At 43.7% G+C, this 21,281-nt stretch overlaps 1 protein-coding gene and 1 pseudogene across 1 annotated transcript; both read right to left on the reverse strand.

Annotated features, from left to right (window-relative positions):
- Positions 1–1,529: 1,529 nt before the first annotated feature.
- Positions 1,530–3,307, reverse strand: LOC103586797 (annotated as a pseudogene).
- A 9,112-nt stretch (positions 3,308–12,419) lies between these two features.
- On the reverse strand, positions 12,420–13,101 carry IQCF6 (IQ motif containing F6). The gene is made up of 2 exons (XM_008568129.1): positions 12,997–13,101; positions 12,420–12,846 (listed from the first exon to the last, which is right to left on the reverse strand). The coding sequence occupies exons 1-2, from the start codon at positions 13,099–13,101 to the stop codon at positions 12,478–12,480; spliced, it is 474 nt and encodes a 157-aa protein (XP_008566351.1). The 3' UTR covers positions 12,420–12,477.
- Positions 13,102–21,281: the final 8,180 nt, after the last annotated feature.

Here is a 21,281-nt window from a genome sequence, read left to right on the forward strand (position 1 = left end):
ATGGGATCTGGTTGATATGAAGAAGATAGAATCACATGGCACACAACATGGCTGCTGTGGCATATATCCATCTGCATCGTCTGTGGATATGTCCATTAGAAAGTGTTAGGGGCCTGGCCAAACTGAGTTGGAAAAGCATGTCTACTAGGATATTAGGTTTCCATCAATGTAGTGCCTTAGGAATCCTGACCAATCTCCATGCTAAAAAGCTAGTGTTGGATAAAATTTAGAAACTATATATATATATATATATATTTTTTTTTTTTGTCCTTTTTGAGACCGGCCGCACCGTGCTCAGCCAGTGAGCGCTGTGAGCGCACCGGTCATCCCTATATAGGATCTGAACCCGCGGCGGGAACGCTGCTGCACTCCCAGCACCGCACTCTCCTGAGTGCACCACGGGCTCGGCCCTAGAAACTATATCTTAAAAGCATTGATGATATGGCAAGATAGAAACACTCAGGATAAAAAGTAAATAAAAGTGAGAATTCAGAGAGGTAAGTGGAGTACTGAAGTTGGCTTTTTGTCTTGAAGGTATTTGCTAAGCCATGAAAACTTGAGCTCTGGTTGTCACAATTGTATGGGGCTCAGTGGATAAGAAGATATGCCCAAGGTGGGAAGTCAAATAAGAGATCCTCTTCCATAAAGCTGGAACTCCAAATATTACACCTTTCCAGCTCTTGAACACTGAAGAGAAAATGTCTTAAATAGAATTTTGGTACTGAGTAGAGGAAGAAAAATAGCTCCTGAAGGTTTATAACCAAATCCATCCTTCCTGCAGGTTTTCAGCTGAAATTCAAACTACATAGACTGTCCTATTTTAGTTTACAGTGCTTCTTCTATTTTTTTTTCAGTTGGTTAGCAGTGATTAGTGCACCATGAGCAAATAATGAAATTTGTGTACATCTGCGACAATCACAGGGTCAGCAAGGCAACCCTCCAAAGTACCTGAACTGAGCCTATCACATTCTTCACAGGAAGAGAATAAACAACAGGAGGACACACACTCAAACACACACACACACCACAGAATGGAAAGCTGTAAATTACTGGCCTCATTCCTGCCCAGTTACTAAGAAAAGGCACAGTTAAAGAGCAAAGCCTCCCCAGGCCACTTCCCGTGCCTTCCTGGGTGGGCCGCTCAGTCTGGCAGTGGCCACTCAGTGCTGGAGGCCTGAGCAGTGCTTGCTCTCCCTGGGAAGAGGTGAACTTAAATATTTGGCTTCTTACCAGAGAAGAACTACTTAGAAGAGAAGCAGCCACACTGGCCTCAGAGGGGAAGAGCGGCTCATCTGGGCCTGTGTAAAGTTGTCACAAGGCCCAGGGTAGCACCAGTGCATGGCACAAGCAGCAGGTAAGTTCACCCGCACACTGGAGCATTCTTCCAGGAGAGTGGGAGCTCGTGTGTGTGGTGGGGAACAGCCTTGCTGAGGACTCTGGGTGGGGGTTCACATGAGCCCAGGCTATGGGGAGCTAGGCCAGGCTCTTCCCCAACATGCAACTTGACTTCTCCCTCCCCCAGGAGGTAGTCAATCTATGGGTTTCAAGGTCTGGGACTTGTCCCTTAGGTTTCTCATTCTGCACTGCTGGCTTGGGTCTGCTGGGTCTCTGGGACCTTCCTCCTTTGGCTGATACTTTGCAGACTCCTGAGAATCCTGGCCCTGCCCCTCCAGGGCCACAGGTGAGCCTGGTCCCTGCCCATTGCTCTCCTCCTCCAACTCCACCATGGGGCTGGGCAGAGGCCCCTTCTCCATGATGATCACCTGCCAGTCATTCTCCAGGGTGAGGTCTGCTGTGAAATATAGGGCCTTACCTCCAACCGGCCCACTTTGGGGCGGCGACCCAGGAGGCTGGGGCTGGGTGGTCTGTCCACCTCCCCCACCCCTCTTGGTGCTCAGGCTGCAGCAGCAGCCCATCCTGCCTGACAGAGGCTGTACCGTGTTCTCAGGCACCAAGTGGCTCTGGCTGACAGATGGGTCACAGGTACGGCTGCCCTTGGACCTATAGCACCTTATCTTGGGAGACATACTTGGAGTGGAGCTCTCCAATGTCAGACTTTCTCCAAGAAGGTCTCAGTGTCAAAGGGTCTTCTGGGGCTTTGGGCAGGGGGCCGGGCCCCAGGTGAGGTGGTCCTCAGGCTGGCAGCAGAAGGGCTAAAGGAGAAATGCCATGGTGATGTCTCCCCAGCTGAGGAGGGCTCATGGGGGGCTGTGCTCTTGGACCATCAGCTGCTCATCGTTGAGGAGGGACAGCAACAGCTTTCTCTTGCCTTTGGCACACGGTGGCTCTCCAGCCTTCTCCTGTAGGCAGTGAGTGATGGGGCTCTTCTTGTCCCTCTTGGGAGTCCCCTTTTCCCACTGCAATGGCGGCCTGGCCATCACTGACTTGTTGCTCTTGATGTGGAGGCTGTACTGGCTGGCTAGCTGGTAAACCTTGTTCTTGATATGCTCACTCCTGTGGCTGTCCATCACGTGGGAGAACTACACAATGTGGAGGTGCAGCAGGGCAACCAGCCCCCCTTGGACACCACTGCTCAGCTCCTTCGCCAGTTCTTTCAGCTCCCAGGCCAGGTGGGCTGGGTGGGGCCACTGGGTGGGGGAGGTGCTTTCTGGAGAGGCAGTGGCCAACTCCTCCATGATGGCCTCCAGCTCATGCTCCTCCAGGATGAACTGGGCTCATGCAGATCAAAGCCACTGGCCTGGCTCTGACTCAGTCCCTTCTGAGGGCTCCCCACAAAACACTATTCCCTCCCAGATTGTCACAATTTCTGAAGATGGGCAGAACTCAGCATCTGTGATGGGAGCTGGGTTGCCAGGGTCCACCTGGCATGATCCTGGGAGGTCAAACAGGTCCCATGGAGCTAGCCGGGAGCCCACCTGTCTCTTATGCTCCACTGGAGCCACAGGCTCTGAGTCTGGTCTGGGCAGGCTGTTGAACCTGGAGACCGAGTTTCTCACTAGTCCCTTGGGGATGTAGGCTAGGCTCTGCTAGCACCTGACCCTAAAGCCCGGATCATGGTGTTCTGCATTCTTGTAGTAGCTCTTAATTTTGTCCAGAAACTGCTGGTCTTGGGTGCAGAGCATCGATTCCTTCTTGTAGGAAGACCTGTCAGGCTTCACCTGGTAGCCTGGGTTTGGGGCTCTATCCCACTGACAGAACAGCCACTCTTTGTGACTACCCCCATGCTGATGTCCACTTCTGGGGGGAGCTGAGGGAGTCTGCGGTGCTGCTGGGCCGGGCCCTTCTCACTGCCCTCTAGCCTGAGCACACTGCTGCTCCAGCTGACCAGCTGCGAGAGGGGCCCCATCATGTTCAGCCAGCTGCTGGAGTTGTTGTTGCTGCTGGGGGCATGCTGGCCTCACGGGGAACCTCATTCTCGGTGGAAGTCTCGGAACCACTGGGCTCCTTTGGTGGCACTGCGGCTGTCACTGGAGGAGCCCAACATGAAAGTGGTGGAGGTTAGGCTCACTGACCACTCCTGGTTGCCACCCTGGGGGAGGGAGGCAGAGACCGGCATCCTGGTATTGCTCCCGGGGGTATGGACACCCCGGGAATATTTGAGTGGTTACTGCCCCATGGTTCCAGACACGCATGGCACACGGGGCTGCCCAAGTGCTGCTGCAACCCCAGGAGGGGTTTGAAAGTTGCTCTCAGAAGGGGCTGAAGCTGCCTGCTGCTCTGGTCCACAACCAGCCCCTCCATGATCCAGGACATGACAGGCGGCTAGCACTGCCCCCAGGGACCCCAGACCATGTGCCCTTCTCAGCGCCCGGCAGCTCATCGGGGCAGAGGTGAGCTGGAGCTGCAGTGGTGGGAGGGAGCCTACAGTGCTTCTGAATAGGTTGTCTGCCCAGGCATCTGACAGAAGCAACAATCCTATCCGAAGGAACCTGTCTTCATCCCAGGAATCAAGTAATTCTCATAGGTAAAATCAGCAGACCACACTTAGAAAACCTAAACACACAAGAAAACAAGGCACCATGGGTGAGAACTAGCAGGAATAGATACACAAAGACTTCAAACATTCGGGCAGTCAAACCAAGAAATTAACTATTTGCAATATGTTTAAATAAGTGAAAGACAAACGTTAAAAACCCATCAGTAAACAATAAATAATAATCTAGCACGTCTGAAAACAAACCAAATAAAACTTCTAGAAATGAAAAAATACAATAACTACAATAATAAGTTAATGATGAAACTTCCAGTTTTCTGTCTGGGATGTGAGAAGCTTAGAAAACTTCACTCCATCTTAACAACAAGTAAAAAGCTGAACAAACTGAAAAATCAACAGCTCTTCTCAGATCCACCAGAGAAGTGAGGTCACAGGGCAAAGTGCTGCCCCCAAAATTGGAGGGTCAGACAGGTGGATGCAGAGAATCACAACTTACTGGAGCAAAAACCCATGAGCAGAAACCTCTGTGGAAACCAGCGCAAGGGTAGAAAAACCATCTGTAAATTTTACCTTCAGGCACCCTATCATGTTCTCAAAGTGAATATCAGAGAAAAATCCACTTGTGCTCTGGCACATTAGGAAATCAATTAATGTAATCCATCACATTAACAGCCTAAAGAAGACAAATCACAAAATCATATCAATAGGTATTGAAAAAGCAGTCATTAAAATCCAAAACCCATTTATGATAAAAATTCTCAGCAAACTAGAAATAGAGCAGAACTCTCTCAATCTGATAAAGGACATTTATGACAAGCCTATAAGTAACATCATGGTTAATGGTGAGAAACTTGAAGCCTTCCTGCTAAGATCAGGAAAAAGGCAAGGATGCTCCCTCTCACCACTCCCTTTCAACGTCATACTGGAAGTCCTAACTAACGCAATAAGACAAGACAAGAAAAGAAAATTTATACAGATTTGAGGAAAGAAATCAAACTGTCTTTGTTCACAGATATGTAATCATCTATGTAGAAAATCCAAAAGAAAAAAAAAATAAAATGTTTTTTAAAACTAAAAAAAAAGGAAAAAAATAAAAACCCCAAAAACAAAAAAAGAAAATCCAAAAGAATCAACAAAAATCTCCTGGAACTAATAAGTGATTATAGCAAGATTTCAGGACACAAGGTTAATATACAAAAGTCAATCACTTTTTCTATATACCAGCAGTGAAAAAATAGAATTTGAAAAAAACCCCACAATAGCATTCACATTAGCACCCCCCCCAAATGAAATACTTAGGTACAAATCTAACAAAATATGTACAAGAAATGAGAAAAAATGACAAAACTTTGAATGATATTAAAGATGAACTACATAAACAAAGAGATATTCTATGTTTATGGATAGAAAGACTCAATATTGTCAGCTGTTCCCAATTTGACCTTGTGATTCAATGAAATTCCAATCAAAACCCCTGCAAATAATTTTGTGGATATTCAGAAACTGATCCTAATATGGAGGGGCAAAAGAGTCAATAGGCAACTCAGTACTGAAGGAGAAGAATGAAGTTGGAAGGCTGGCCCTGCCCAATGTCAGGATTTACTGTAAAGCTACAGTAATCAAGACTGTGTGGTATTGGTGAAAGAGTACACAAATAAATCAATGGAACAGAATATAGAGCCCAGAAATATATCCGCACAAATATCATCAACTGATCTTTGACAAAGGAGCAAAGGCAATACAATAGAGCAAAGATAGTCTTTTCAACAAATGGTGCTAGAACAATTGAACATTGACATGCAAAAAATGGATCTAGACATAGACCTTACATCTTTCACAAAAATCAGCTCAAAATGGATCATCTACTTAAATCAAATGCAAAACTATAAAACTCCTAGAAGATAACGAAAAAACATGGATGACCTTGTGTTTGGTGATGACTTTATAGATACAACACCAAAAGCAAAAAATAAAAGAAATAATTGATAAGCTGGATTATCAAAATAAAAAAAAAACCCTTCTGTGAAAGAGAATGCCAAGAAAATGAGAAGATAAGTCACAGAGTGAAAGAAAATATTTGCAGAAGACACAACTGATAAAGGACTGTTATAAAAATATGCAGAGAACTCTTAAAACTCAGCAATAATAAAATGAGCAATTTGATTAAAAATTGGCAAAAGACCTGAACAGACAACTCATCAAAGAAGAAATATAGATGGTAAGTAAGCATAAAAAAGACATTAACATCATATGTCATTAGGGAATTGCAAATTAAAAGAACAATAAGATACCATTACACACCTATTGGAATGGCTAAAATCCAAAATACTAGAACCAAATGCTAACAAGGATTTGGAGCAACAGGAGCTCTCATTTACTGCTTGTGGAATTGCAAAATAGTGCAACCACTCCAGGAGACAGTTTGGCAGTTTCTTACAGTACTAATCATACTTTCATCACATAATCCAGCAATTGTGCTCCTTAGTATTTACCCAAATGAATTAAAAATTTATGCCCACACAAAAACCTGCACACACATGTTTATAGCAGTTTTATTCATAATCGCCAAAACTTAGAAATAATCTATGTTCTCCAGTAGGTGAATGGATAAACAAACTGTGGTTCATCCAGAGAACGTAGTGTTATTCAGTGCTAAAAAGAAATGAGCTATCATGCCATAAAAAAACATGGAGAAATCTTACATAATATTACTTATAATATTCAAAAAGAAGCCAATCTGAAAAGCTACACATGATGATGTGTGTCATCATAATGATGATGGAACTATATGATTTCAACTAGATGACATTTTGGAAAAGGCAGACCTGTGGAGATGGCAAAAAGATTAGTGGTTGTCAGGCATTAGGGGAGGAGAGTGATGAATAGGCAGACACAGAATATTTCTAGAGTAGTGAAACTATTCTATGTGAAACTACAAGGGTAGATACATGTCATTATATATTTGTTAAAACCCATAGAATGTACAATATGAAGAGTAAGCCTTAATGTAAACTACAGATTTGGGGTATAATGATGTGTCATTGTTGGCTCATTGATTTTAAGAAACGTACCACTTGGGTGCAGGATGTTGATAGTGTGGAAGGTTGTGTGTTTGTGTGTAGTGGGGGTCAGAGGCTATATGGGAACTTTCTGTAATTTTGCTGTGAACCTAAAACTGCTCTAAAAATGAACTTTATTAATTAAAAAAATTAGTGACTTCACAGCATATTAGACACAGCTAAAGAGAAACAGGGGAGGGAAAGTATTTAAAATTATAATGGCTGAGAATTTTGCAGAATTGATGATAGTCAGTAATGGACCAAGAAGAAGCCAAAATAATTCCAAGCACATAAAGAAATCAAATGGAACTCCAGAACAACAAAGTCAAACAGAAGGTCTTAAAAACAATTAGAGAGAAAAGAGAATAAACCTTCCAAGGAATGACAATTAGACTGATAGCTTATTTTTTTTACAGCAACAATATAAGCTAGAAGGTGGTGGGATGATATCTTCAGTGTGCTGAAGGAAAATAACTGCCAACTGTGTATTCTATACTATGTGAAAATATTCGTCAAGAATGATGGGAAATGAATTATATGTTTAGTCATATAGACACTCAGAGGGTTGACCAACATCTGGTCCTCACTAAAGGATATTCTATAGAGTATATTTCAGGGAGAAGAAAGGTGACCCCAGATGGGAGGTCCAGGCACCAGCAAGGAATAAAGAGGAAAGAAAATGGTAAATATGGGGGCAAATTTAAACATACACTGACTGTGTGAAACAACAGTAATAAATGTATTTTGGTGTTGTAAAAAACAAACAAGATTGAATTAAAATATACAACAATAATGTAAGTTGTGTGATGAGGAGTAAATTGAGTTAAAATGTTCTAAGATTTGAAAATTGTTCAGCAGTTAAGCAAGTATGTTGCAATTTCTAAGGTGACCACTAAAGGGAGCAAATCAAACTGTATAATTTCTAAACTCGTAGAGGGAAAAAATAAAAGGAGGGAAAAAAAGATAAGGAAAAAGAAGTAGAAAAAAGTGCAACAATGGAAAGCACAAAATAATATGGTATAAATAAACCTAATAAACCAGTTATTGCAATAAATGTAAATGGACTGAATGTTCAAGTGAAGAAGCTAAGAATGTCATACTGGGTAAAAATATATATAAATATATATCCATTTATATGCAGTTGACAGAAGACACATCTAAAACATAAAGATACCAAAAGGTTGAAAAGACTATCTCTCCATTTATTTAGACCTTCTGTAATTTTTTAAGCAATGCTTTGTGGTTTTTAGATTACAAAACTTGGACTTCTTTTGCTTTAATTTATTACCAAGTATTTCATTCTGTTTGATGCTATTTTGAATGGAATAGTTTTCTTAATTTCATTTTTGGATTGTTCATTGCTAATATATAGAAATACAATTGGTTTTTATATGATCTTTGATAAGCAACCCTGATGAATGGACTTGTTTATTTATTACTTTGTAAACTTTTAAAAAAAGTTTTCTTAGGATTTTCTGCATTGACAATTATGTCATCTTTGAGTAAAGACAGTTTTATTTCTTCTTTTCTTTTTTTTTTTCTCTTTTTTCGTGACCGGTAAGGGGATCACAACCCTTGGTGTGATGTCGCCCGCACCGCGCTCAGCCAGTGAGCGCACCGGCCAGTCCTATATAGGATCCAAACCCGTGGCAGGAGCGTCGCTGCACTCCCAGCGCCGCACTCTCCCGAGTGCGCCATGGGACCGGCCCTATTTCTTACTTTCTAATTTGGATTGGATGCATTTAATTTTTCTTCCCTCTTTCCTCTCTCTATCTTTCTCTCCCTTCTTCCATCCCTTCTTTCTTTTTTTCTCCTTATTGCACTGGCTAAGACCTCCAGTACATGTTGAATACAAGTAGCAAAAGCAAAAACATCTTTGCTTTTTACTGATTTTAGGGAAAACACTCAGTCTTTTATCATTAAGTATGGTGTTAGTTGTAGCTTTTTCATACCTGCTTCTTATCAGGTTGAGAATGTTCCTTTCTGTTCCTAATTTGTTGAGATATTTATTTTATAAATGGGTGTTAGATTTTGTCAAATGCTTTTTTATGTCTATAAGATGATCGTTATTTTTGTTCTTTATTCTATTAAAATAGCACATTGAATTAATTGGTATTTGGATGTTAAACCAACTTTGCACTCCTTGGATAAGTTCCACTTAGTAATGGTGTATGATCCTTTTATATATCGTTGGTTTACTTTTATAAACTTGGTTTACTAATAGTTTGCTGAGGCTTTTTGTGTCTATGTTCATGAGGCATATTGTGTATAGTTTACTTTTATTGTGATATCTTTGTCTAGAGTCTGTATTACTTCTTCTTTAAATGTTTTGTAGAATTCACCAATGAATTCACCTAAGCTTGGACTTTTCTTTATGGGAAAATTTTCAATTAATAATTAAATATCTTACTTGTTATTACAGATGCTCCTCAACTTAACAATGGGGTTATGTCCTGATAAACCCATCATAAGTTAAAAATATCAAAGGTCAAAAATGCATTTTATACTGAATAGTATAGCTTAGCTTGGCTTACCTTAAACATGCTCAGAACACTTACATTAGCCTACAGTTGGACAAAATCATCTGGCAACATAGCACACCGTAGAATATTGGTTGTTTACCCTCATGATTGTGGGACTGACTGGGAGCTGAGGCTTGCTGCAGCTGCCCAGCATTGTGAAAGAGTATCATACCACTTATTGTTAGCCTGGGAAAAGATCAAAATTCAAAATTTGAAGTACAGTTTGTACTGAATGCGTATTGCTTTTGCACCATTGTAAAGTCAAAAATTGTAAGCCGAACGATCTTAAATTGGGGACCATCTATACTAATTTGTGGTGGACTTGAACAAAGTCAATTTTTAAAAACAAATTTGATCAAAGACTTCTTTACACTAAGCATGGCATGGCAGTGTCCATGGCCATTTCATTTTGGGTTTGGCATGTGGGACAGAGAGAGGCAGAAGACAAGGCAGGATGGAGACCCTGGTGCTGTGTGATCAGAACTGAAGTTGAATGCATCAGGTGAGGGACTTGAGAGCACAGGGTGAGCACCTTGGAGGCCAAGGAGACTAAATGCTATCTGGGTTTTTTTTTCCAGGGTGGAAGGGTATGGACCTTCACTTACTGAACTATTTTCTGAGCATCAATACATTTCTTTATTGATGGGTGGGCCTGGGGCACATGTCTCAGGGGCACCATGTCACCTGGAAGAGGAGCAAGAGTGGGAATGCCAAGTCCCCCCAGAGTGCTCAAGCCCACTCCTATCCCAAAGCTGCAAGTACACCCTTCCTTTCCCAGCTTCCAGTGTTTCAGTATATGTGTTCTCAGGAGGAGTTCCTTATGCAGGTCAACTCTCAGTGATGGTGTGGAGGAGCAGGGAGGGTCAGTGAGGTCTGCCTCTGAGAGTCCCACCTGCAGCCTCACCCTCCAGAGGAGGGAAGGTGGCTCCACTGATCTAGGCCAACACTAACCGCAGTCCTCACTGTTAAAGAGGAACCTCTTCTCTGACTCCCATCCATTGCCTCATTCATTTCCACTACTTTGGGCTCTCTGATGCCCACCACCCACAGGTCCAGACCATCCCTGTCTTTTGAAGATGGGAGGAACACCCCAAATTGTGGTTAAGGCCTTGGATGAAGTTTGGCTTCTCTGGGATGGCGCATTGCTCACATCTGTGTAGTATTATCTCCCTGAGATACTAGCTACAAGCGACAAGAGGTCACACCTACTTTCCACACAAAAGTCTTCCCATCCACCCCCCCAGCTACCAGAAGGGACTGTATCTTCCTGCTTCCAAAAGTTTTTGGCCCAAGTTTCACTCCTTCTGGATCCCTGTTTCAATTTGCATTCTTAGCTTGTCAAAGAGCAGAAAGCCTGATGACCTTGAGCCCCTCTGTGTTCAGCCTCGGAATTCTGTATGACCCTCCCCAACTGATGCTACATGGGTCAGCTGGGAAGGTCTTAACTCAGCAATTCCCATACTGTGGCCACACATTGTAATCCTGATGTCCAGGCCTCATGCCAGCCCAATTAAAGCAGAATCTCTGGGTGAGTCCAGGAATAGGTATTTTTTGGTGTCCTAGGGAATTCCAATATCCTATGTAGGTTGAAAATCAGAGACTTAATTCTTTTCAGATCAGGTTTTAAACACTCTCACTGCTGGGATGGCTAGTCATGCAGAATTCCTGTCATGCTCAGCTGCAGACCTAACCAGTCTCACACCATTCACTGAGTAGGGGAAGGAGAGAGCTCAATCTGAAGCTCCTAAAGGTGGTCCCTTGGAAGAGCAGGAACCAGTCAGAAAGTCCAGGTACCTGGCTGAATCACCGTCACCTGAAGCTACTGGAGGCGATGGGTGCCAGACTGAACCCTGGACCCTCACATCCACCACAGATTTTCTGGAGACCCACCTCCACATACACACAAACTGAAGGGGCTCAGGGCTGAGGAAAGCTCATGAAGACCCCCGACCACTGCACACCTCCTGACTGGTCCTCCCACCCCTCATTCAGGGCCCACTGTTGAAAGACTCTGGAGAGGGTCACAGACAGACTTCTGGGATGGAGGTTCAGAGACAAACATCTGAGGGACACAGGGGGAGAGTAAGGGACCTTAGGCATGGAGGACAAAGCAGAGACTGTGAGAAATCTGAGGCAGGCCCAGCAGAGGGGGTGGCAGTCTGGGGAGGGGGAGAGAGAGCAATGCAGCTGCTTCTGAGGCTGTGGTAGGATTTAGAGGCTGTGTGCCCAAACCAATGACCCCCAATGGCAGAGGGACACCTCCAGCTGCCCTCCCCTCCTCCTCCTTTGCTTTTTTACCCACCCCAACCTCCCTGGGATCTGTCTCTCTTCTCCCACCACGTGCCTGATTCTTCCAGGAAGTGGCCGGCAGAGCGCAGGGAAGCCTCCATGTTTAGCCCCGGGGGATGGAGGCGGCAGGCTCAGCTGCTGCCCCTCAGCTCCTGCTCTGGCTTTCCCCAGGGGCTGGCTCTGGCTGGCTGCCCCCCATGAGGCACAGAGTCTGTCCTGCTGTTGCTCAGCTGAGGCGCCCTGTTGTCCTGGATCTCTGCCAAGCACTGTGCTGGCCCTGAGGGCCCTGCCCAGCACATGCCTGTGGAATCCTGGCCTCTCCCCAGCTGGCCCTGGCTGCAGTAACAGATTCTCTGCTGCCCTACTCTGAATGGAGATGCCTAGGCAGGGGCTGCAGAAAAATAAAACCTGATGCCTACCCCCACTGTGGAGGGGGCCAAAATCAGGCTGACTGAGGTATCAGAGTTTGATCTCAACCCTGGGATCTCTTTTGGATGCAAGATTGGTCAGGTATGGCATTAGGAGCAGGGGCCTAGGATGAGTGCCCTGGGAACAGGGGCTCTAGATCACACCAAGGAATTTTTCTGGGTGGAAGGTAGGAAAGTTAGGGGCAGAGCCCTTTTCCATGAGTCTAATCTCCAATGGGAAAGTCTGTGGTCAGTAAGTGTCTTTATTGGGAGAGAGAGCCAGTCTCCTTGGTTCTGCCAGCGCCCTAGGTCATGAGGATTTCGATGTCGAGCTCCAGCAGGCTGGCTTTGACCTCATAGTGGCCCCGGATCAGGCCTCGGGTTTGGCTGGCATGCCAGCGCCAGTGAGACTGGATGATGCAGGCTGCTTGGCGTGCCTGGAGGAACCGCCTGCGGGCCTGCCACATTCGAACCTGTGCCTGCACCTTCACCACTGCCCACTCCTGGCAGGTGTAGAGTCTTAGTGCCAGGCACCGTCTTTGCTCCAACATCTTGGCCTGCATCGACCTCCACCAGCACTGGATGACCCAGGCTCTGAGTGCTTCGTGCAGTAACGTCCGGCGCACCAGGTTGCCACGCCACCATGACTGAATCTTTATGGCTGTCTTCTCTAACTGATTGCGGGGGAGGAAGAACACAGAGATGCTCAGTGGGAAACCTTCTCATTCCTATCCCCATCACTGGTGCTTGGGAGGAAGGGGGCCCAAGTGGCCCTGCCTGCTTGTCTTAGGCCCCATCCATCTTATTTACAATTCCTCACTCACCTTTAGACACTGCTCATTATCTGTTGGGCAAGTCCCTCCTGTAAGGGCCTTACTCACACTTAGTGTGTCCATGGTCCTGGTCCTGAGAGTCCACTCAGGTATCATTTAGGTCACCCTAGTCTTTTGCCCCGCCCTCAACTGTTAGTCCCGCCCCCATTATTGAACTCTGCCCACACACGCCTTCACCTCATCAGGCCAAGTCTGGCCACCTCTTACCCACAGCTCTCTCTCTCCTCTTCTCATGCTGTGTCTCCTAATGGATTGACCAGTCAATTTAGTTATTGATTCCCATCATTTTGGGGGGCTACTTTTATCTCTTGCCTTCAGTTTATTTCTCAGACCCAATGGGCATCTTAAGTCTCGCTCTTTCTACACCTTCCAGTCACTTATTTCTGTTCCTCCTGCTGGCAGTTAAGAGAGATTCGCAGTTTTTCTACAAGTAAGGGGTTTTATTTTAAGGATACTCATAGCCAGTGTGGATTTCCTGAAGCGTAAGAGTCAGGCCTCCAGGGAGGGGCTTGAGCAACATGTTCACAGAATTGTATGTTTTTGTATAAAATTTGTGAAAGCAAGATATTTTAGCTGCAATTGGAGAGTACTTCTGTTTCTTTTCCCTGTGGCTCCCTCTGTCACCCTCCACCTTTGTTGGTGGTGTGAGATGGCAGCCTCTTTTGGAATGTGACTAAGGGGAAGCTGATTTGGGATATACTGAGTTTGGGGTTAACAGCATAGATTTATGTGGTTCACAGTCACCTTTGGGAATAGATAAAGTCTCGCCAGCCATTCTGCAGTTGCTGTGTTCATTCACCTGTGCCATGGCATGAAGATGCAGAAACAGATGTGCTGCTATCGTGATGTGAATATGTCCTATGGTGCCCAGCACCAGAAGTATGTGAGCAGAGGAAAAGTAACGTTTGCCAAGTATGGAGCCAGAAGCTAGTCCGTAGAAGATTCTTCCCATTATCAGACATGTATAATGGTAAGTGGAAGATTCCATTCTCACTGATGCCTGATTAAAATTGAAGTTCTCTTTTGTCAGGAATATACTTGGCAATGCAATGACATAATTATAAACATATCACTCTTTTTCTCTTTTTTTGATGGGAATTTTGTGAAATAGGATTTTTCAGAATCCCTGTAGTTGCAGGGCACAAACCAGTAGAAAAATTATGAACAGTGTGAAAGTCAGCGTGCATCTTGTGTCAATAATAAGCTTCTATAGAAAGTGATGTACAATCATCATATGAAGAAGCACTCAAAGGCTATGCAGCTAAAAGCATACAAAAAATATTATAGAGATGGGACAGTTAATTAATATAAACATTATGTTATGTCTGAGATATTTACCAACTTTTAAAAATGTGCAATTTGTTGTGATTTCTTTTCTTGCCCTAAATAAATACTTCTTGAAAACTTTTTTTGCTTTTAACATGTTCTTGTACATATTTGTGGGGTGCAGTGTATTGTTTCAATACAAGCATATACTGCACAACGATTCATTTAGGGTAGGTAGCATAGTTTTTGTACCCATTAGTCCACCACTTCTCACTTAATTTTATATCTGTAATTTTGTGTGCTTTTTCTTACAGTAGGCCTTTCAAATGACATAAGCTTCAGGTTCCACAAAACCTGGATCTACCCTGCCATGCTGCAAGAATGCAATTGTGCAGAAAGAGCTGTGTTTCTAGCATTCAGAATTGGGATTGTAACTGCAGAGTGAGGCAGAGATGTTGGGAGTCCTTTGGGATTTGGAAGTCTATTCTAACTCTGGCTTTAGCATGCATCTTATCGTTCATTTTTCTGCATGAAGGTTTGCGGGGTGCCCATGGCTTGTAGGGCCACACACCACTCATGGCTCCTGTTAATGTGCATTAGAGGCTCCTGCTGCCTTGTACCAGCACGGTGGTACTTTCCATCTGGGTGTTTTACAGGTTCTGGCCCCACTATCAACCAGGCAACCTCTTTGCATCATGTTTAAAGTCTTCCAAAGAGTGGATCCTATTGCTTCCTTTAATGATCATCAATCTAGGTGAGCAGAGCACTAGTACCAGTCATCCCAAAGGCCTTCATCCCTATATTAATCTCTCAGTCCTGGCCTCAAACATCTACCACCACAGAGGGGATCAGTTAGAAGGGAGCTGTGGGTGTGGCCAGGTTTCTGGGGCTCAGCCTATCCACGCCAGGTTGCCATGGTCAAGATGCCACAGCGCAGCCTTCCTCAGGGACCTCTCCCCTCCCCAACTCTGGCCTGATTGGGAGTTGCCATAATATCCTGGCTTTGTCTCCTTCTTGGATATCCCTGGAAAAACCTGCCCACCCTCTTTACGTTCACGGTTTTGCAGTTATTCACAAAGTGGCAGTGAATGGGGATGGGGGGATAAGGCAAGCTCCCCGATTCTTACTAAGTTTTCACAGACCACGATCCTTGGTCTCTGTTTCTCATCGATCCTTCCCCAGCTTCCTGTTCTCTTCTTCTTGCTTGATTTTTTTTCTGATCATAAATACAGTACATGTCTGTTGCTAAAATTTCAATATGCAGAAACATATAAGGTGGAAAGTAAATTTCCCATGAAATTTGCCCCCAGAGCTATAGACTTTATACCACATACATACTGACAAATTTTTTAAAATTTAAAATAATTTGTTTTTTAAAATTATTATTATTTTTTTATTAATATTATTATTTTTTTACATTCTACGATGTTGTTGTGGAGCAGTTGGGAGGGAGGGGGAGAGGGGAAAGGGGAACAAATGGGACGGAAGAAGGAGGGGCGGGATTGAGGCCTGTGGCAGCCCCCTCATTCCCATAGAGGAGACCAGGGGGTTTCCAGTGGTGTCTTGGTCATTGCCAGGCTGAGTGCAGATGTCAGGGGGGTGTGGCAAAAGCCCTCGTCACCCACCACCCCAGCTCGGAAACCCAGGGACCTTCTTGCTGCAGCTCAGTGGTCATCGCTGGGGTGGTTGTGCATGTTGGGGTTTGTGGCTGAGGCCCAAGGCCCCCCCCTGTCAGGACTGGTTGTGGGTGTCGGGGGGCATGGCTAAGGCCCCCAGCCCTTCCCCCTTTCTGGCTTGGTAGCCCAGGGGACTTCCGATCTTTCTAGGTGTTACAGGTGTTCTTTGGTGAAATGAGACCTTTACTAGTTAATATCAAACTTTATCTCTGGTTGTGGGTACTTTGTTTTTTCTTTCAGTTCTGTGTTGGATTATTTGCTGTTTCCACCACTCGAACTCTGTGCTGGAACTAATTTGTTGTCCTTTGCTTACTTCTAAAATGGGGGAACTTCCTGTGGGGACCAGTACTTGAGCTCTTTGGTTGAGCTAAATTTCCTCTTTGCTGCTGATTCCCTGGGGGAGACTTTTTGTTCAGCTCAGGTTTTAATGGTTGACTCTATAGGGACTTCTGGGTCTCATGAGATCTGGTGTACCTGATTTGTGTAGAAACTCTGGTCTGGGTCTGAGTCTTTTCATCAAACTGCACCCCATGCAATTCTATATTCATGACCAGTCTCCTCTGAGTGGTCCTATGCTGATTTGGGGGCAGATCAGCAATTCTTGCTGTGCCCCAGTGTGCCCCTGGTGGGCCCATCCCTTCCACCACCCATGCTCCAAACACTTTCCATGGGATGGACTGTGTACTCGTCCCTTGCAATGACTTACTGGCCTCTGAGCGGCTCCATTTTTCTGTTGTCTGTGGCTCCTCAGTAGGTCCACAGGAACCCTGTTAGTTGTCTTGCTGGCCTGGGGGCCACCAAGGCCCTCTTCTCCCCTGCAGCCTCCAAGCAACTTCATACAAAGGGCACAACTGCAGGTTTTGCCAGCTCCTGCTCTGTGTACTCAGCGGCTCTAGCCTTGAATTGGTCTGGGCTCAAAATGATGGGAGAGATACTTTCTTTCTGTCATTGTGGCTTCTCCTGCCTTCATGAACTCCGTTGGTCTCTCTTCCTCTTCCCCTGAGCTCTAGCGGCCCCACCTTGGCTGTCGTTACTTTTTAATTGTTGTAAATTGGTTGATTTGTGAGAGGGAGTGATGCTGGGGACTGTCTATTCCGCCATCTGGACCAGAAGCCTAGCTTTTCAAATTTGTTGGCATATAGTTGTTTATAATAGTCTGTAATGATTCTTTGTATTTCTGTGATATCAGTTGGAATGTCTCCATTTTCATTTCTAATTTGTGTTATTTGAGTCTTCTTTCTTTTTCTTCTTCCATTTTTGTTGTTGTTGTTGTTAATCTAGCTAATGGTTTGTCTATTTTGTTCATCTTCTCAAAAAAACCACAACTTTTTTGTTTCATTGATCTTTTGTATTATTTTTTGGGTTTCTATGTCATTTAGTTCTGCTCTGATCCTAATTATTTCTTTCTGCCCACTAATTTTGGGATTGGCTTGTTCTCATTTTTCTGGGTCTTTGAAGTGTAGCATTAGATTGTTTACTTGAAATTTTTCTATTCTTTTGATATAAGTATTTATTGCAATAAACTTCCCCTGTAGTACTATTTTTGCGGTATCCCAGAAGTATTGGTGTGGTGTTTCTCTATTTTCACTAGTTTCAACAAATTTTTTTATTTCCTGTTTAATTTCTTCTTGGACCCATATGTTGTTAAGGAGCATGTTGTTTAATTTCCGTGTGTTTGTATAGTTTCCAGAGTTTCACTTGTTATTGATTTTAGTTTTAATGCATTGTGGTCTGCGAAGATACTTGAAATGATTTCAATTTTTAAAAATTTGTCAAGGCTTGATTTGTGACCTAACATGTGGTCTATTCTGGAGAATGTTCCATGTGCAGATGAGAAGAATGTATATTCTGTGGTTGTTGGATGAAATGTTCTGTAGATATCTGCCAGCTCCAGTTGTCTAAAGAGCGGTTTCAATCTTGTGCTTCTGTGTTGGTTTGTTGCTTAGATGATCTATCCAGTGTTGAGAGAGGGGTGTTCAGGTCCCCAACTATTATCCTATTTGGGTCTATCTCTTTGCCGATGTCTAATAGTGTTTGCTTTATATATCTGGGTACTCTGATGTTGGATTCATACATATTTATGATTCTTATGTCTTTTTGCTGGATAGATCCCTTTATGATTACATAGTGGCCTCTTTTTATAGTTTTTGGTTTAAAATCTATTTTATCTGATATGAGAATAGCTACTCCTGCTCATTTTTGATTTCCATTTGCATGGTATATATTTTTCAATCCCTTCACTCTTAGTCTGTGTGTGTCTTTATAGGTGAGGTGAGTCTCTTGTAGACAGCATATGGCTGGGTCTAGCTTTTTTATCCTATCAGCCAGTCTGTGTCTTTTGAGTGGAGAATTTAATCCATTTACATTTCGAGTTGTTACTGAAAGGTATTGTCTTACTTCAGGCATTTTGTTGATTTACGTTTGGATGTTTTAAATATCTTTTGTTCCTTTCTTTCCCTTTTATTCTTTTCTTTGGTGTTTGTTGGTTATGGTAAGATACAGTTTCTTTCTCTTTCTCATTTGCATTTTTGTTTTACTAGTAGTTTTTATTCTTTCTTTTGTGTTCATGGTAGTGATTATAGTTTTTGGATTCCAGATGTAGGACTCCCTTGAGGATTTCTTGTAGGGCTGGTCATGTGATGGTAAATTCTCATAGTTTCTGTTTGTCTGAGAAATACACTATTTTTCCTTCATTTCTGAAGGATAGTCTTTCTGGGTTTGGTACTCTTGACTAGCAGTTTTTTTCTTTTAGTATTTTAAATCTATCATCCCATTCTCTTCTGGCCTGTAGAGTTTCTGTTGAGAAGTCTGCTGTTAGTCTGATGGGGACCCCCTTATAGGTGGCTTGACACTTTTCTCTTGCCATTTTTAGGATTCTCTGTTTGTCTTTGAGTTTTGCCAGTTTGACTATAATGTGCCTTGGAGAGGACGTTTTTGGATTGAATCTGTTTGGGATCTTTGAGCCTCGTGAATCTGAAGGTCTGTGTCTCTCCCTATATGTGGGAAGCTTTCCACTATTATTTTGTTGAATATGTTCTCAGTACCTTTTCCTTTCTCCTCCCCTTCTGTAATACCCATGATTCAGTTGTTTGTGTACTTAAGGTTGTTTGCTTTCTCTCTTAGATTTTCTTCATTTTTAAAAATTCTTTTTTCTTTCTTTTTTTCTGTCTACTAGAATTATTTTGAAGAGACTCTTCAAGATCAGAAATTCATTCTTCTGCTTGCTCTAGCCTGCTGCTTAAGCTGTGAGCTGTATTTTTTTATTTCATTGAATGACTTCTTCATTTCCATGAGCTCTGCTACATTCTTTTTATAGGTATCTATCTCTTTGTAAATTTCCTCCTTCATATCCCGGATAGTTTTTCTCAGTTCATTGTGTTGTCTAATGGTGTCTTCTTGTATCTGATTGAGTTTCCTTAAGATTTTTACTTGGAATTCCTTTTAAGGCATTTCAAAGTTTTCCTGCTCTATGGGGTCTGGTTTTTGAAAGTTATTGTATTCCTATAATGGGCTCATATTTTCTTGCTATTTAGTATTTCTAGTATCCCTATGTTGATGTTTGGTCATCTGTAAAGCAGTTTCTTCTTCTATTACTCTCCTTCCCTTGGCTCCTCTGGTGACTCTTTCTTGTGTTAATGCAGTTGGGTGGCCAGCAGTCCCCCTGCACAGTGGCAGCAGCTGTTGCAGCTGCTGTGGTAGCAGACCACCCTTGTGACAGCAGTGGTTGTGGAGGTGGCTTTGGTGGGCTGCCCACATGGTAGCAGTGGCTCCAGCAGTGGAAGGCTGCTTGCACAATGATGGTGGCTGGCTAGTGGCACCAGTGGTGGTGGTGACTGAGGCAGTAGCAATTGCAGCAGCTTCCCATTTGGTTGTAGTGTCCACAGTGGTGGTCTGCATGGATATGGTGTCTGTTGAGGCAGCGAGGTTACCTGTGCTGGCAGCAGAGGTGCCAGTAGCTGCAACTGCTCCTTGGCATCTGCAGTGTCCTTGGCTGTATCCTTGGTGGCAGTGGGATTACCTTGTGGGATGGCAGTAGTACCAGCACTGCAACTGCCTCTCTCATGTCTGTGGGGTCTGCAGCAGCAGTGGGGTTATCTCATGGGAGTGACAGCAGCACTGGCAGCTGCAACAGCCTCTGCTGAGTCTATGGTGTCTGCAGGGGCAGCAGGTTACTTTGTGGGGTTGGTAGTGGCACTGATGGCTGCAATTACCTCCCTTGCATCTGTGGTGTCCTTGGTGACAGCAGAGTTACCTCATGGGAGTGGCAGTGGCACTGGCAACTGCAACTGCCTGCTTCACATCTGAAGTGTCCTTGGCGGCAACAGGGTTAACTCGTGGTGGCAATGGTGGCGGTGGTTGCAGCCACCTCCCTTGCATCTGTAGAGTCTGCAGCTGCAGTGATGGGCAACCTGCAGGACTGCTTCTCTGTGGGGAGCTGCTCTACTATGGGCAACAGTTCTGGGATCAGATAATGACTCCGGTGACTGTGGCAACAGTGGTGGAGGGTTTGTTTCAATCTTCTTCTGCAGAGGAACATGCCCTGAGAACCTCTAGTCTGCCATCTTCCCAGAAGTCCTCAGTTGTGGGTCTTTCCTAAATGCTTTTTATCAGGTTGGGGAAGTTCCTTTCTATTCCTAGTTTACTGAATGTTTTTATCATGAAAGGGTGCTGGATTTTGTCAAATTATTTTTTTCATCAATTGATATAACATGTGATTCCTCCCCCCATCCCTGCCATCGTATTAATGTAGTATATTACTTTGATTTTTGTATGTTGAACCTACTTTGCATTCCTGGGATAAATCTCACTAGGTCATGGTGTATAATCCTTTTAATGCACTATTGGATTGGATTTGTTAGTATTTCTTGGGAATTTTTGCATTTATACTGTAAAGGATATTGGTCTCCAGTATTCTGTTCTTATAATGTCTTTGCCTGGCTTTGATAACAGGGTAATACTGGTCTTAAAGAATGAGTTAGGAAGTGTTGCCTCTTCCTCTATTTTGTGTCAGAATTTTAGAAGGAGTGGTGTCAGTTCTTTAACGTTTGGTAAAATACATAGTGAAGCCAACTGGTCTTGGGTTTTTCTTTGCTGAAAGTTTTGAAATTACTAATTCAATCTCTTTACTTATTATAGGTCTATTCAGATTTTCTGATTCTTCTTCAGCCAGTTTTGGTATTTCGTGTGTCTCTAGGAATTTGCCCATTTTATCTAGGTTATCCAATTTGTTGACTACATTGTTCATGGTATTTTCTGATAATCCTTTTTATTTATGTTAGGATCACAGTAAAATCTTCATTTTCATGCCTGATTTTAGTGATATAAGTTTTCTAT

This window comes from Galeopterus variegatus, unplaced genomic scaffold (genome assembly GCF_000696425.1).
Source record: "Galeopterus variegatus unplaced genomic scaffold, G_variegatus-3.0.2 Scaffold376, whole genome shotgun sequence".
Classification (NCBI taxonomy): domain Eukaryota; kingdom Metazoa; phylum Chordata; class Mammalia; order Dermoptera; family Cynocephalidae; genus Galeopterus; species Galeopterus variegatus.

Excerpts from the sequence above, each read along its gene's own strand:
- IQCF6 (XM_008568129.1), bottom strand. The coding sequence starts at position 13,101 with ATGATACCTGAGTGGACTCTCAGGACCAGGACCATGGACACACTAAGT. Across the intron at positions 12,847-12,996 it reads ATAATGAGCAGTGTCTAAAG|TTAGAGAAGACAGCCATAAA; the intron begins GTGAGTGAGGAA and ends CCCCGCAATCAG.